The sequence below is a fragment of the Haplochromis burtoni genome, unplaced genomic scaffold (genome assembly GCF_018398535.1).
Source record: "Haplochromis burtoni strain Fernald_Lab_line unplaced genomic scaffold, NCSU_Asbu1 Contig_520, whole genome shotgun sequence".
Classification (NCBI taxonomy): domain Eukaryota; kingdom Metazoa; phylum Chordata; class Actinopteri; order Cichliformes; family Cichlidae; genus Haplochromis; species Haplochromis burtoni.
Window position 1 is genome coordinate 194,978 of NW_024582881.1, and position 13,317 is coordinate 208,294.

The window sequence follows — 13,317 nt, forward strand, 5'->3', positions numbered from 1 at the left end:
ACTTTCAGATATCAGTTTGTCCAAAGACATGTTTGTAGTTCTGTTTCAATTATGACATTTCCCCCAAAGTTACACTAAGAACACTGAAAAGCAAAATCCTGTTAAATTTAAAACATTTAAAGTGTTACAGGAATTTTAAGAAATACTTTAGATTCTGAAATGATTACAAATTAAAAGAGATTACTACATTATTGTGTGGTGATTTTATGAGCCTGTTATTCACACAGAGGTGAGAGACCACTGTGACAGTTTTTATTAAAAATAAAACTTTTGCTGATTTCAAACGTAGATTTGTCACCAACATTTTTCAACTTAGAAAAGCAAATTGTAGATGTTTCTTCAGGTTCATGAAAGGTATTTAAACTAATAATAAATCATTAGTTATGAGTATCTGACAAATAAATGGCTATAAAGTGCAGGTGTGAGTGATAGCCCTGGTTCTTTTATGCTGCACTTGAAACAGTTATTCACAATGATAGGCTCGTGTTGCATCTCCTGCATAGAACATGAGTGAGTAGAAGGACACTGTAATTACTTCAATGCATAGAAAAGCACCTCTTAGCTGACTTCATCATATCGCATATTTTCGGTCGGCTCTGGGCTCAGATAGCAGTAAAGTTTGTGATGTCACCACTCAGCAGGAAACCAAGGCATCATCTCTTTCATCCCTGATCCTGCTTTCCTCCGGTCACACCGCTGACTCCTCCCCCCACGTCTGGATGCAGCCACACACACCCTCATACAATTTCCAAGCATCCCGGCAGTCTGGGCACAAAGGGTCGCGACACACTGAGAGGCACAAGCTGTTGCGGTTAATCAGAGACAGCGCTCACACTGAGAAGACTAAGCAAGAGGAGGAAGGCAGGGTAGTTTTTGCACTGCACAGGTCAGCTGCAGGTCCTCAGCTCCAGAGAGCTTATTTATGATGCGTTTGGCTGACAAACAGAATTCATCTGAGGAAGGTAACATCTCTTTAAAACCTTTTTATTTAGAAGATGTCAGTAACCTGTAAAGTTTTTAAGAAATTTTAACAGTATATATAAATAACATGTTTATACTATTGCAAGAGTTTATTGGACTAATTATTGTGTGAACAGACCTTTTTTCAGCAGTAGTGTCTTCATAGCAAAACCCACCAAGCTCTACATCGTGTGTCAGTGATTTCCTGACATTTCATAAAAGTACATCTGTATTTCCTCTTGCAGAAATGAGCTTGGGGGCAGCGTGTATTTTCTTGCGGGGAGGGAAAAACATTGTAAGTATAAGCTGCAGGAATTTAATTATTGTTTTGATGGATTTTGCGCTGGAAATGTAAACTGCTATTGTGATTGTGTGATTGTGATAACTGCTGCATTCACAAGTAGTTAGAAAGCACCGTGTTTCTTCTTAATGTTCATATTATACTGAAGTTAAGCAATTATTATTTCTTTGTGCAGACAAGACAGCTGGCTGATGATGAGATTGATGGTAATATTTTTTGTTTTCTCATTTTTATGACTATGTCATTGTTTTTTACCTACATTTGTACACTTTGCACATTTCATTTTATGATTTGATTTTTTTTACTTTAAACCTCTGCAGAGCTGCGTGATGCATTCAATGAGTTTGATAAAGACAAGGACGGGCTGATCAGCTGTAAGGACCTGGGCAACCTGATGAGGACAATGGGTTATATGCCCACTGAGATGGAGCTGATCGAGCTGAGTCAAAATATCAACATGAACCGTGAGTCCTTAAAAAAAGTGTTAAAAGTTGAATTCGTTGAGGAATCCCATAGTTAGCGGCTGTTTTCATTGCTTTAATCTAAATTTGATGAGAGACAGAAAAGCCCACAGACATGTCGAACCTTTTTTCCCCTCTAGTCGGTGGCAGAGTCGACTTTGACGACTTTGTGGAGTTGATGGCCCCGAAACTGCTGGCAGAGACGTCTGGAATGATCGGTATGAAGGAGCTGAAAGACGCCTTCAAAGAGGTGAGAGTAAAGAGCTTTTTCTGAAAGTTTCCAGCCACCTGCGTTCTAGACTGCCAGATGGCGATCATTATCATCACGGCTGTGATTAAAAGCTGCTCTCTGCTGTTTGCTGCCTCTTGTTAGTTTGACATGGACGGAGATGGAGAGATCACAACGGAGGAGCTGCGATCAGCCATGATAAAGCTGATGGGAGAGCACATGAGCCGGAGAGAAATCGATGCCATAGTGAAAGAGGCCGATGACAACGGGGATGGCACCGTAGATTTTGAAGGTACAGACTGTCTTTCACCTACATCAGTAAAGAGTAACAGTGCAGTGAAGTGAAGCAACTGATCCTCGTCTTCTTCTCCTTTGCAGAATTTGTCAGAATGATGTCCCATCAATGACAGTCGAGGACAAGGCCAGTCAGGAACATTCATTTGCACCTCTGCAAACACGCACTAACACTGATGCTGTTCTTTTCTGGGCTTGCAAATGTTAAAATTAGATGCTCAAAACAAGCAATATCAGACTGATCTCAGAGCAGATTTTATAGCTATGCAAAGAATAACAATTTATAATGATTTTTCAAGCATAAGAGTGCTAAAAAAACAAAACTCTGTTGTTATGTTTCATCATATATACCAGGGATGCCAAACTCATTTAGTTCACTTTGATCCTAGTGGGCAGTGGAAAGAAGTCTAAGTATATATTTAATCACTGAAATATCTTAATATAAGAAAAAGAAGTCCAAGTATGTCTCAGTGTTTCCACATGATAAAGAAATAATGCTGTAGTAAATGAAAGAAACCCTTCAGCATCTCTTTGGGCTTAGATTGTGAGGAATAACTGTGTAAGATTACAGAAAAAATCAGAAAGTTCCTGTTACTTCACACCTTTTTTGTGGACTTATTGTAAAAAACTGAAACTTCTATTTCTTCTGTAACCTTTCTGTGTTTAATTGTTTACCTATTACTTAATTACTTTGGTATAGAATGAATGGGCACGAGGAAAGTCTTCATCAGCAGGAAAAAACTCCAAAACTTGTTACAATACATTAAAAGTCCAAAAGTGTATGCATATCTTCCAAAGGCATCTCGTGGACCAGATTGTAGTCTTTGCCAGGCCCACTCTGGCCCCTGGGCCTCATGTTTGACAACCCTGATATAGACTGTATACAGTGGAAGTTTGTTGAAATGGAATTGTTTTTATATTTGTATTATTACTAAATTATTCTTACCATTTAAACAATGTTACAACAAAGCAGGATGGTAAAGTTAAGTCACTACTGTACTGTACATTATTAACCTGAGCTGGTTGTATTAGGTAATCTGTAACTAACTTCCAACAAGTGAAGCAGTAACATGGATCTGCCTTTTCTTTGGCAAAGCACAAAATAAAACATCTGATCTGAACACCCGAAACGGATTCAGGAGTATCTGTGGAACAAGAAAGTTCTATGTGTCTGCCTGAAAGGAACCCAAAGACTCATTTAGGTGTAGACCATATTGTCCTTGTGACTTCTTGTATTCCAGTAACGTGCAGTCATTTCACTCCAGAAAGAAGTGATTTAAACATGAAAAAGTTTAGGGACTCTGCTCTGCTAGGATTGAGTAAAAACTTTGGAAGGACACTAAGAAACTATGTCACTGAAAAGAGGCAGAAATGTGGGATTTTGTGACTGATGCATAACAGATTTAAAGGTATTAAGAGCAACAAAAAAAACCTCCCCCAAAACAAAAAAAGAGGTTCATGTCCCAGAATGTGTCCTTTTAGAGAGACAGTCTGAGCCATTATTTGAGGTTAATACTCTCTGTAAGTTGGGAACTTCACGGAAATATGGACACAAAACACAGAGAGGAGCTTAAAAGTATTAAAGAGTATTATAACCCCATATCCATTAAAAAAAGGAAGGAAAAGAAAGGTTGAGTGAAATTTGAGGCACGTGAACACTTTTTTTTTTTTTCTTAACCTGTGGACTGATCCATTCTTGCAGTTGGTGATCAGTAATTGTGTCATACCGATCCACAGTGTGCGCGGCTGGGATTAAATATTGGGGCTGAATTCAGGGATGTGCCACAGGACAAGCTGTACTGTCACATTCGGGGAACACCAGCCAGGCAGATGTTGCTGCACGACAAACTGGGCACAGCATCAAACAGACAGACAGATGGGGCATGAGGACTTATGCTGCCAATGAACAAAAGTGAAGCTAATTACTAAACACACATCTGTGAATGGTGCTCCACAGAGAGAGTGTTCGCTCTGCTGGTATGCTTAATGGATAAGTAACAAAATATCTGGTCTTTTATTACTATTATTATTATTACTTTTATTTTGAAATGATTGTTCTTTTATGTGGATTGGGACTCAGACACTGAAACAAAAAAAGTGACAAGATTTCACTGCTATTAATGGCACACTAATGTAAGTGAGGGTGTTTAAAGAGGAGGGTGGGGGGCACATTTAACCTTACGGATGTAGTGCCAAGCGAGGGTTGATGAGTCCAGAGGAAGAATCCGATGATGTAATGCTCACTGGCTGGCCTTTGCCCTGATCCTTCCTGATCCCTCTAACATCCAGCATCAACCTTTATTGCATTAATCCTCAGTAATCTCTCTCTTGGTTGCTCTCAGACTCAACTCTGATGTAGCCTCTATACCCAATGACTTCTTCTCAGCCAGATACATAAAAAAAAAAAAAAAACAACCCTTACCATTTTAACTTATTGCACTGATAGCCCCTTCCCCAGGCAGATTTCATTTGGTTAGCTTTAATCTTTCTGAGAAGAGTCGGATGCACTGCGGGGTATCTGCTGCTGGAGCACCTGCCCTGTGAGAGTAAATACAGCTTATCAAAGTCATCCAGTTGTTGCTTGCTCACATTAATCTGTGAATTTGTTTTGTAACATTGAGTACAGACAATATTGCACAACACCAGCGCTATAAACATCGGGAAGCTCGTTGTTGAAAAACACTAAGCCGAACCGTAACGACTTGAGAAATATTGTTTTTCTTAACTGATTCTTTGGGATGCTCAAATCCCAAAGATTTGGGATTTGAACAATGAAATAACAATGAAATGTTGTTATTTCATTATTTCACTGCTACAAATACTGTTGCTATTTGCACTACCTTAACGGAAAAAGAAAGGACTGAGTGGGACAGGAGAAGTGAGTGATGAGGGAATTCTGTGCGTCTCAGTCTTACTGATGTGCGACCTGTAATAAAGAGATCAGTAAGCTGCTTCACCTTCAGCTAATTAACTTCCTTTTGGCCTCTGTTTGAAAAATGTGCACAAGTTGTGTTCCTTTAAATGAATACTGTAGCTGAACAGTGAGCCACTTGTTAATCTTTCAATGCGTCTGTTGTTTTCTTTTTCTTTGGTGGCCAGCGTTATATTTTTTATGCTGTAGCGTACTGGGACACCACAGCTGATTTCCTTTAGACCGTCTTAAGGAAATCACCTTCTGTCCTCTCAGTGCTGAGGAAACTTTTCAGCATAATGGACACGGCCTCTAATCTTGCATCAGAGTCACACCAGAGCGCCTTCAGGTGTAGACCAATAAGACATGCTGTGAACTAAAGATGACACAGGAGGTCTTTGCAATCAGCGTCCAACAATCTCTGCAGCACTGAAACCAATTATAGAAGAGATGTACACAAATGCCAAACAGAGGACAATAAAAAGGGGAGTAAAACTTACACCAGTCACTCTTTCCCACAAAATCCAAACCAAACCAAATATATAACCAAATTTTCCCGAGTTCAACAAAGTCTTGATAATACTGTTTATTTTATTCATCGATGCAGATTCCTGAATATTAAAACCACCTTTCTTCAAATTTTATGAAGGATATGTGAAACTTTAAAAAGTAAAAAAAATAAAAGGACATTTACAAAGCTCTGTTTCTATTTTTTATTATTTATTTATTTCATTTGGGCTGAATTAATATCACTTGTAATTATGTTAATATCATTCATTGTTATTCTCTATTTTCCTCTTTGTATTGTTGCACATGCGCTCAGTCCTTTCTATATTTAAGTTGTAGTTTCTGTGTCGATGGCGCAATGGCCAGTTTTTGGGTGATAAATAAAAAAGAAGAAAGTACTATATGTTAAATAAAACTTACTTTATAATACTTACTATAACTAATTTATACTACTTAGTTTATAAGTTATATGTATATGTCCTCATGGTCAAGACGAAAGACATAACTTGACCCCATAAATAAATAAATAAATAAATAAATAAATAAATAAAGCCATTCATTAAGTCAAAAAAAACCCCCCCAACTGTTGCGGACGGAAGCCGAAAAGGGACATCGTGCGAGTTCTGCAGTAAGTACAGCCTCTGCCACTACACCAGAACATATGTAGCTAAAAACTGAAAACCATCGTGTTATTAGTTTTCATCCGTCAGAAACAAGCGACGGTAAGTTGCTTCGTGCATATATTTACATGCTGGTGTGTTGACGTTAAAGGACGGTTTACTGTGGCAGCTAAAGGCAGCTAACTAGCTCCGCTGTTAGCTGCACGCTTGGCAGCTGTCACAACTCAAAGCTGCTGGTTTTAAGTCTATGAATAAGGTTTATAATAATCATAAAGTGTGGGTATGTGGCTTTTACTAAATGATTTGCTCCGGACTAAAAAAAATGTACGCTTAAGAGTTGTAGCCGTCTGTTTGCATTTGTTGCTAACTGTTCTGATTAGTGTTTAACTTTGGATGGAGTCTTTAAGCGAGGCAAAAACAGCATGTGTATCCATGTGGAAATGGACAGGTGGAAATGCGTATAAAACCATACAAAACCGATCACTGGATTAAGTTAATTAATCCAATTAATTAAGTTAATTTTTCCTTTTAAAAAATGTCAGACATTCAGTGCATGTGAGATCTGAAGGTGTCAGTGTGAGCAGCACAGGCTGTGACTGAGAATAGACTCAGCATAGACAGGACATCTAATAATTTGAAGAGGAAATCAGTAGAATCCTCATGGCCTACCTGTGGAGGTATAGAGATTACAAAGAGGGACACGGCGGGATAAAGATGACACCATGAAGACATGAGAAAAAGAAAAATATAGAAGATGCAGCTGCCAGGCAGTAGGAGAAGAGGAAGACCACCGAGAAGATTCATGGATGTAGTGAAGGAGGTCGTGTAGATGGGGATTTTAGAGATAGGGTGAGATGGAGGCAGATGATCCACTGTGGTGAACGCCTAAAGTGGACAGTGGAACGAAGAAAAAGATGATAGCTCAGCAGTTGTTAGTTTCAGTCTTGTACAAAAACCTGCAGTCACATATGAATCTGTGAATGTCTAACATTTATGATTATTTAGTTATTTCTTTTTGTCCACACAGATCTCCCCTGATGTTGACTGGATGTAGAAACCTCTCTTGGACATTTTTCTCGCTCACCAGTAGAAGGCTTTGGACTAGACAGAGTTTTAAGTCCCGAGCTGCTCTGTGCTCTTCAGCCTTTTCATCCGTCCTTCATTCTCTTCCTTCATCTACCCACAGTCATCACATCCTGCCTAGCAGACAAAGCTCAGCTCGCCTTCCTCCGTCTGTTAATTTCTCCTCAGTTCATTCGTCCGGTCTGATGGAATTAAAGGAAGTCCTGCAGGTTTTGGAGCAGCTTGCTCCGCTGTCGCTTGCTGAGTCTTGGGATAATGTCGGCTTGCTGGTGGAGCCGAGCAAACCTCGGCCCGTTAAGACCATTCTGCTAACCAACGACCTCACAGATGCCGTCATGGAGGAAGCAGTGGCCGTGAGCTGCGATCTCATTATTTCGTATCACCCGCCGTTGTTTCGGCCAATCAAGCGTCTGGTTCAGAAAGACTGGAAGCAGCGGCTGGCTGTGCGGGCCGTGGAGGTCGGCATAGCAGTCTTTTCCCCTCACACTTCATGGGATTGCGTGAAAGGAGGCGTGAACGACTGGCTGGTTGGAGGACTTGGTGAGAAGTCTCTCTGAATGTAAAATGTGATGCTCGCACTTAAATCATTAGATATGAACACGATGCTTATTCACTGACCTTCATTTCATCCCCACTGCTTTTTTTCTTTGTCGCATCAGGCAGCGGTCAGGTGTCGGTGTTGAGTCAGGTTCTCGGCGCCGCCTCCCACAGTCACAAACTGGAATTCACGGTCAGAAGCGCAGAGGAACTAAACATGATCATGGAGGAGCTGAAGGCTTGTGACGGTGGAACGACCCTACAGCATTCAGGCAGCAGGTTGTGTTCAGACATCACCGATTAGCAACAAGCTTTAAATTAAAACCATTTTGGTAGTTTTGTCATATATGTGTTACTTTTGATTTATTTCTTCCAAACACACATTATTGTAATTTGCGTTTAGCTTTAATCAAAGCTGAAAATCACCTGCAGACACTTGAAGCCATCACAGGTAATCCAAAGCTGCTTTTGGACTGTAACTATTACCAAAGATTTGTTTCAGTTTGCATTCGGACCACTTACAGAAACTTCAAATGTATATATTATACATTTTATGTCTGAGGGGTTGAAAGTAAGGCTGTGTTTAGCCCCTTTTCCCAACTAAAACCAAAATGTCATTATTATGGTAAACATCAGGTAGTATGGCACTACGAGTATGGATGCTTGAAGGCCTTAAAATAATTGGATATTCTATCACTGAAAGCATAGAAACTGTAGAGGACTGATACTTTATCTACAGTTTCTCATGCATAAAGCACATAATATCCTTTTAAAACTAAGTCGGGTGAATAATTTTACACATACTAAAGTTTGAATATGGGAAAAAAGAAAAATGAACAACATTTTGATCCAACTTTAGTGTGATTTTTTTCCTCCTCCTATATAAGACACCATATTCAAAATCAAAATCTTTTTTTCTTGTTTTAGAAATAATAATATATCCAAACTTAATGATGGATTTCTCTTCTTCCTCCTTGCATATATTTTCAGATTTTTCTTTGTTTTTTTTCCTCTTCTTTTTAAGCCTTGCTTTAACAGCTGTTGTTTGCGTGGCTAATGCTTTACTGATGTTAATGTCACCTTTGTTTAGTGGTCGTTCGGTTTATTTGTTTGACACTCACACCCGGACCAATCACAGTACACTTACATCACTCAAAGTGCCTTTTAAGTTGGGAAAGAAGCTTTTCTGTAGTTGTAAATCATGGATTAAACATGGAACAAAGAGTCTGAAAGAACCTCAGCACAGTCAGAAACCAATGTTTTCAAAATTCATGTCTCAGTTATCGAGACATGACAGTTATGTAATGGATGTAAATCGTACACTTGATGTTATTAAGTCTTTTGTTTCTTTGTACTGGTAAATAACAGTTCATGTCTCTTCATATTAGACCAGACAGCAGTGGTATCCATGTCAGCGTAACCTGTTGTGACTCAGCGCTGACCCCGAGTGTCCAGGCTCTGTTAGGACACGGCACTCCCAGCCAGTCTCTCACCATCGTAAAGTTAGAAAAGGTGCGGGCTGTTACAGGAATCTGAAGAAAAAGTTCCTGACTATTGTTATGATTAACTTGTTCTGTTCGCTTTAGTAACACTTCATCTTTTCTTTAGCCCCCTCTCCTGGGCCACGGCCAAGGCCGATGCAGCGTTTTGGACCAGCCAGTGACTGTCAGAGCAGCCGTCCAAAAACTGAAGTCTCACCTGGGTTTGAGTCACCTCCGTTTAGCTCTGGGTTGGGGGGAGACGCTGGGTGAGAGACGAGTGGACACACACAAATCTGTCACTAAATTAGAATAGTTTAATTATAACATGCTCAAATTTAATTTCTACCACTGGTGCAGTAAGGGTAGAAACGTCGATGGAGGTTCAAGAATTTCCGTCCATCAGCTCTGCACTTTTTCTTATATTAAGTGGGATTAAATGTGTAGTTCAATATCATTACACTGACAGAAAGGGCAGTTTTGCTCGTTCGGTCCACTTAAGATCAAAGTGGGCTGCAAGTGGCCCATGATGTCAAATTAGTTGGACATCCCTGCAGTAGAAGGTCATGGAGGACATGAGTTCATAAACACTGGTGTGGAGGCAGAGTTCACTCTGGTCAGTTTGGGAGTCTTTCACAGTCGTTTATGCTCACATGCACAGAAAATTTAAATTCACTGATAATCTGAATGAGCAGAACAACAAGCTGGAGCACCCAGAGGAACAGAGAGAGCATGCAACTCCACACAGAAAGAAGAAAAGTCATGTCCCTGTTCTGTTTTTCCTTCCCCAGAGTCCTCTGTGTACACTGTGGCTGTATGTGCTGGGTCAGGGGCCTCAGTACTGAATGGAGTCAAGGCGGACCTCTATGTCACAGGTAACAAACATTTAATTTTATTAGTTTAAATATCACTAAAACGTCTTTGTATCACAACGCTTGCAGACATAATTATGCCCCTTTTTCAGGGGAGATGTCCCACCATGAAGTGCTGGATGCTGTGGCAAAAGGAACCAGCGTGATCCTCAGTGACCACAGCAACAGCGAGCGGGGTTACCTGGCTGTGTTCAGGGAGAGACTAGCCGTGCGCCTGCCCGATAGCGTAACAGTGGTCCTGTCGAAGGCTGACAGAGACCCTCTGGAGGTCGTTTGACTGACTCTTGATTGGAAGTCACAGTAGTTTTTCTGAAAGATGACTTTTTACTACAGATATGTGTGACATTTTGGCAACCCCGGAGTTTAACATGCAGGCTCTTTACGTAAGGCTATCCACTGGCTGTGCCTTGAAAATATTGTTAAATGTTGTTGTATTTATCATGTCTCTCTGGAAGGGTCTTAATAAAATGGGCTGTGGTTGATCAAAATGTGCTGTTGGCGTGTGGAATAAGACAAAATATCATCAGCTAACAGATGCAGTGCGAGCCGAAGATAAAACAAGTAATCTGTAATCTTAATGCATGCAGCTCCTACATGCAGACGACACATTGTGTGTTTTAATCCCGATGATGTGACCTTTGCTTCCATGCCGAGAGGAATTTCAGCATCCGCAAGTTGTTTTTTTTTTTTTTTTCCTAAAATGAATAGTTTCTGCTTCCTGCACAGAGAGAAGGTAATCCTCATGGGATTAAAATGTTTGCTGTTGCTGTATAAACGTGGATATTGGACCCCACCTGCTCCACAGGAGACATCAGCACCAGCCTGAGCCAGCTATGAAGATTCAAAGCTGCAATTCAAGGATTTTTTTTAATGTATCTCATAACTTGTGAAAGATAAATGAAAGTGACAGGTTCTTCTCAACAAGATGACCTTTTAACCTCTGAACAAACATGGATGGAAATCAAACGATTTAGCACATACATGTCAAAGAGCAGGCCTTTGGTATTGCTTCAGTGCACGTACTCCTGCCCCACTGCTGAGGCTTAAAAACAAAAACAAAACTAGTAACAGTCCTCATTATTGACTTTTACAGAGTCTTACGCCTGCACCACCTATGACACACCTGTTCTTTCATAAAAACATTAGGAGGCATCACACACTTCGCTGCCCCCCCGTCAGGGTAGTGGCTTTTCTCTCAGTGTGGTGTTCACACCTCCGCTTCCTTTCAGTCCTCAGCAGCTTTTATCCCTAACAACACACAAATGGAGAAGGAAAACAGCTAGAACAACGCGTATACTTCGCTCCTGTAAACCGACTCCAGCTGTCACTTTTATAGTGCAAGCAGGTAGGTCTGAGGCCTGTCAGCTTGAAAGTTTCCTTCTCCCACTGAGCCCTACGAGGTGGATAAATATACTGCAGGGCATCATCCACAGTTAGGCAAAGCTGCAGAGTGTAATTTGCTTTAAAGTCTCTATTTGATTTATATTTGAAAGTCTGTTTGTTGAGTCTGTTGGTAAATAAGTCTAATGAAACTCAGCAGCAGCCTGTTGAACTAAAGTTTCTTGTGACAACTTTCTGTGATCTTTACCAAGTCAGGGAGTTGAAACTGACTCAGGAAAAGCAGAATGAGGACTGCTGCATGCAAGAAAAAAAATGCTGATATAAAATGATACTGTATTTTTACTTTAAAGTAAAATTTAGAGTAAAATATTTCACTTTTATACTTTGCTTCTGCACACCATCACAGTGGAGTGACTTAAGTGCAGACATCTTTAGATGATGGGCTTAAAATGAGCATTAACTGTTTCGAAATTATGAATTATGATTAAAAAAAAAACAGTCCTTCATTTTTCAGAGACTCATAAGTAATTGGATAAAATGATATAATGTTAAATTTAAGGATTATTATTCATGCTTGGATAAAAAGCTTTTGCAGTTGCCAAGAAATGCTGCGTTTCCTCACTTGAGACGTTTTGCTAGGCCTTTTCAGTCTTCAGTTGCTGCTTGTTTGTGGGAGTGAAAAGCATGATGGGTTGGGTTGAGATCAGGTGATTGACTTGAGCGCTGAGGAATATCCCATTTCTTTGTCTCAAAGATCTCTTGGTTTGCTTCAGCAGTTTGCTTTGGGTCTTTGAAGTGCTGTTCAGCAGTTCTGCAGCATGTGGCTGAATCTGAGCAGACAGTACACTTCTTAATTTATCCTGCTATTCCAAACAGCAGTCATATCATCAAGAAACACCGGTGACCTGGTTCTACTGGCAGCCAAATTATACCAATACCATAATAATAATAATGCCATAATACTGCCTCCAGCATGTTTGACAGCTAATGCGGTATGCTTCAGATCATCAGCTGTTAAATGTTCCCATTATTCTGGCACAAGTTCATAGTGTTTTCATCTGTTCAAAGAGGGGTTTTTGTTTTGTTTTGCCCAACTTTGCAGACTCTTTTAGGCACTTTCTGGCAAAGTCCAGTCCGGCCTTCTTGTTCTTGAGTGTAACAAGTGGTTTGCACCTTCTTGGAAACCCTTTATTTTTCCATTCATGAAGGCTTCTCTTCTCCAGAGTATCCTTGACTTGGTGTTCATTTACTTGCTGTCAAGTTGCTTTTCTTATGATTCCTCCACTCCTCATGTTTTGCTGCTCTGATAAATAATTTTGTTTTTCCAATCTAATGACGGGCTCCACTGACATCTCTTTGGGGCTCAGCTTTAAAATTACAGCAAAAAAGCTAAAAAAATTCAAAAATTTTGAATCCACATCAGCTATAATTATTTTTTGTGTTTAAATTGCAAGGAAAAGGGCCTCACCTGGTCATGAAACTGCTTATCAATCAATTGTCCAATTTTGACCATTTGCAAATGAAGGGCTGTTTATAAAAATGACCATAACTCCTAAACAGTTGATGCAAAACTTGTACAAATCCTTGAATTAAAGCTGAAAGTCACATTTGAATCATTTAAACTCATCTGCAGTGGTGTTCAGAGGCAAAACTACAAAAATTATTAAACAAATTATGGTTACTCCATTTTTTACTCCTTAAATCCTGTGCAGACCATTCCTAT

The 13,317-nt window shown here is 39.9% G+C and overlaps 2 protein-coding genes across 4 annotated transcripts; both read left to right on the plus strand.

Moving 5' to 3' along the window:
* The first annotated feature begins 201 nt into the window (after positions 1 to 201).
* Positions 202 to 3,375, plus strand: cabp5a (calcium binding protein 5a). Its single transcript, XM_005947346.2, has 7 exons — positions 202 to 962; positions 1,206 to 1,255; positions 1,437 to 1,467; positions 1,582 to 1,725; positions 1,863 to 1,972; positions 2,096 to 2,243; positions 2,330 to 3,375. Exons 1-7 carry the CDS (start codon positions 923 to 925, stop codon positions 2,356 to 2,358), a joined length of 552 nt encoding a protein of 183 aa, XP_005947408.1. The 5' UTR covers positions 202 to 922; the 3' UTR covers positions 2,359 to 3,375.
* Positions 3,376 to 6,235: 2,860 nt separating this feature from the next.
* On the plus strand, positions 6,236 to 10,741 carry nif3l1 (NIF3 NGG1 interacting factor 3-like 1 (S. cerevisiae)). 3 transcript variants are annotated; one of them, XM_005947343.2, is made up of 7 exons: positions 6,236 to 6,291; positions 7,311 to 7,906; positions 8,026 to 8,182; positions 9,292 to 9,415; positions 9,512 to 9,650; positions 10,173 to 10,256; positions 10,346 to 10,741. In XM_005947343.2, exons 2-7 carry the CDS (start codon positions 7,321 to 7,323, stop codon positions 10,528 to 10,530), a joined length of 1,275 nt encoding a protein of 424 aa, XP_005947405.1. In that variant the 5' UTR covers positions 6,236 to 6,291; positions 7,311 to 7,320; the 3' UTR covers positions 10,531 to 10,741. The 3 variants fall into 3 exon arrangements, with proteins under 3 accessions (XP_005947405.1, XP_005947406.1, XP_005947407.1); XM_005947344.3 differs by having other exon boundaries at positions 6,263 to 6,385; XM_005947345.3 differs by lacking the exon at positions 6,236 to 6,291 and adding an exon at positions 6,426 to 6,563.
* Positions 10,742 to 13,317: the final 2,576 nt, after the last annotated feature.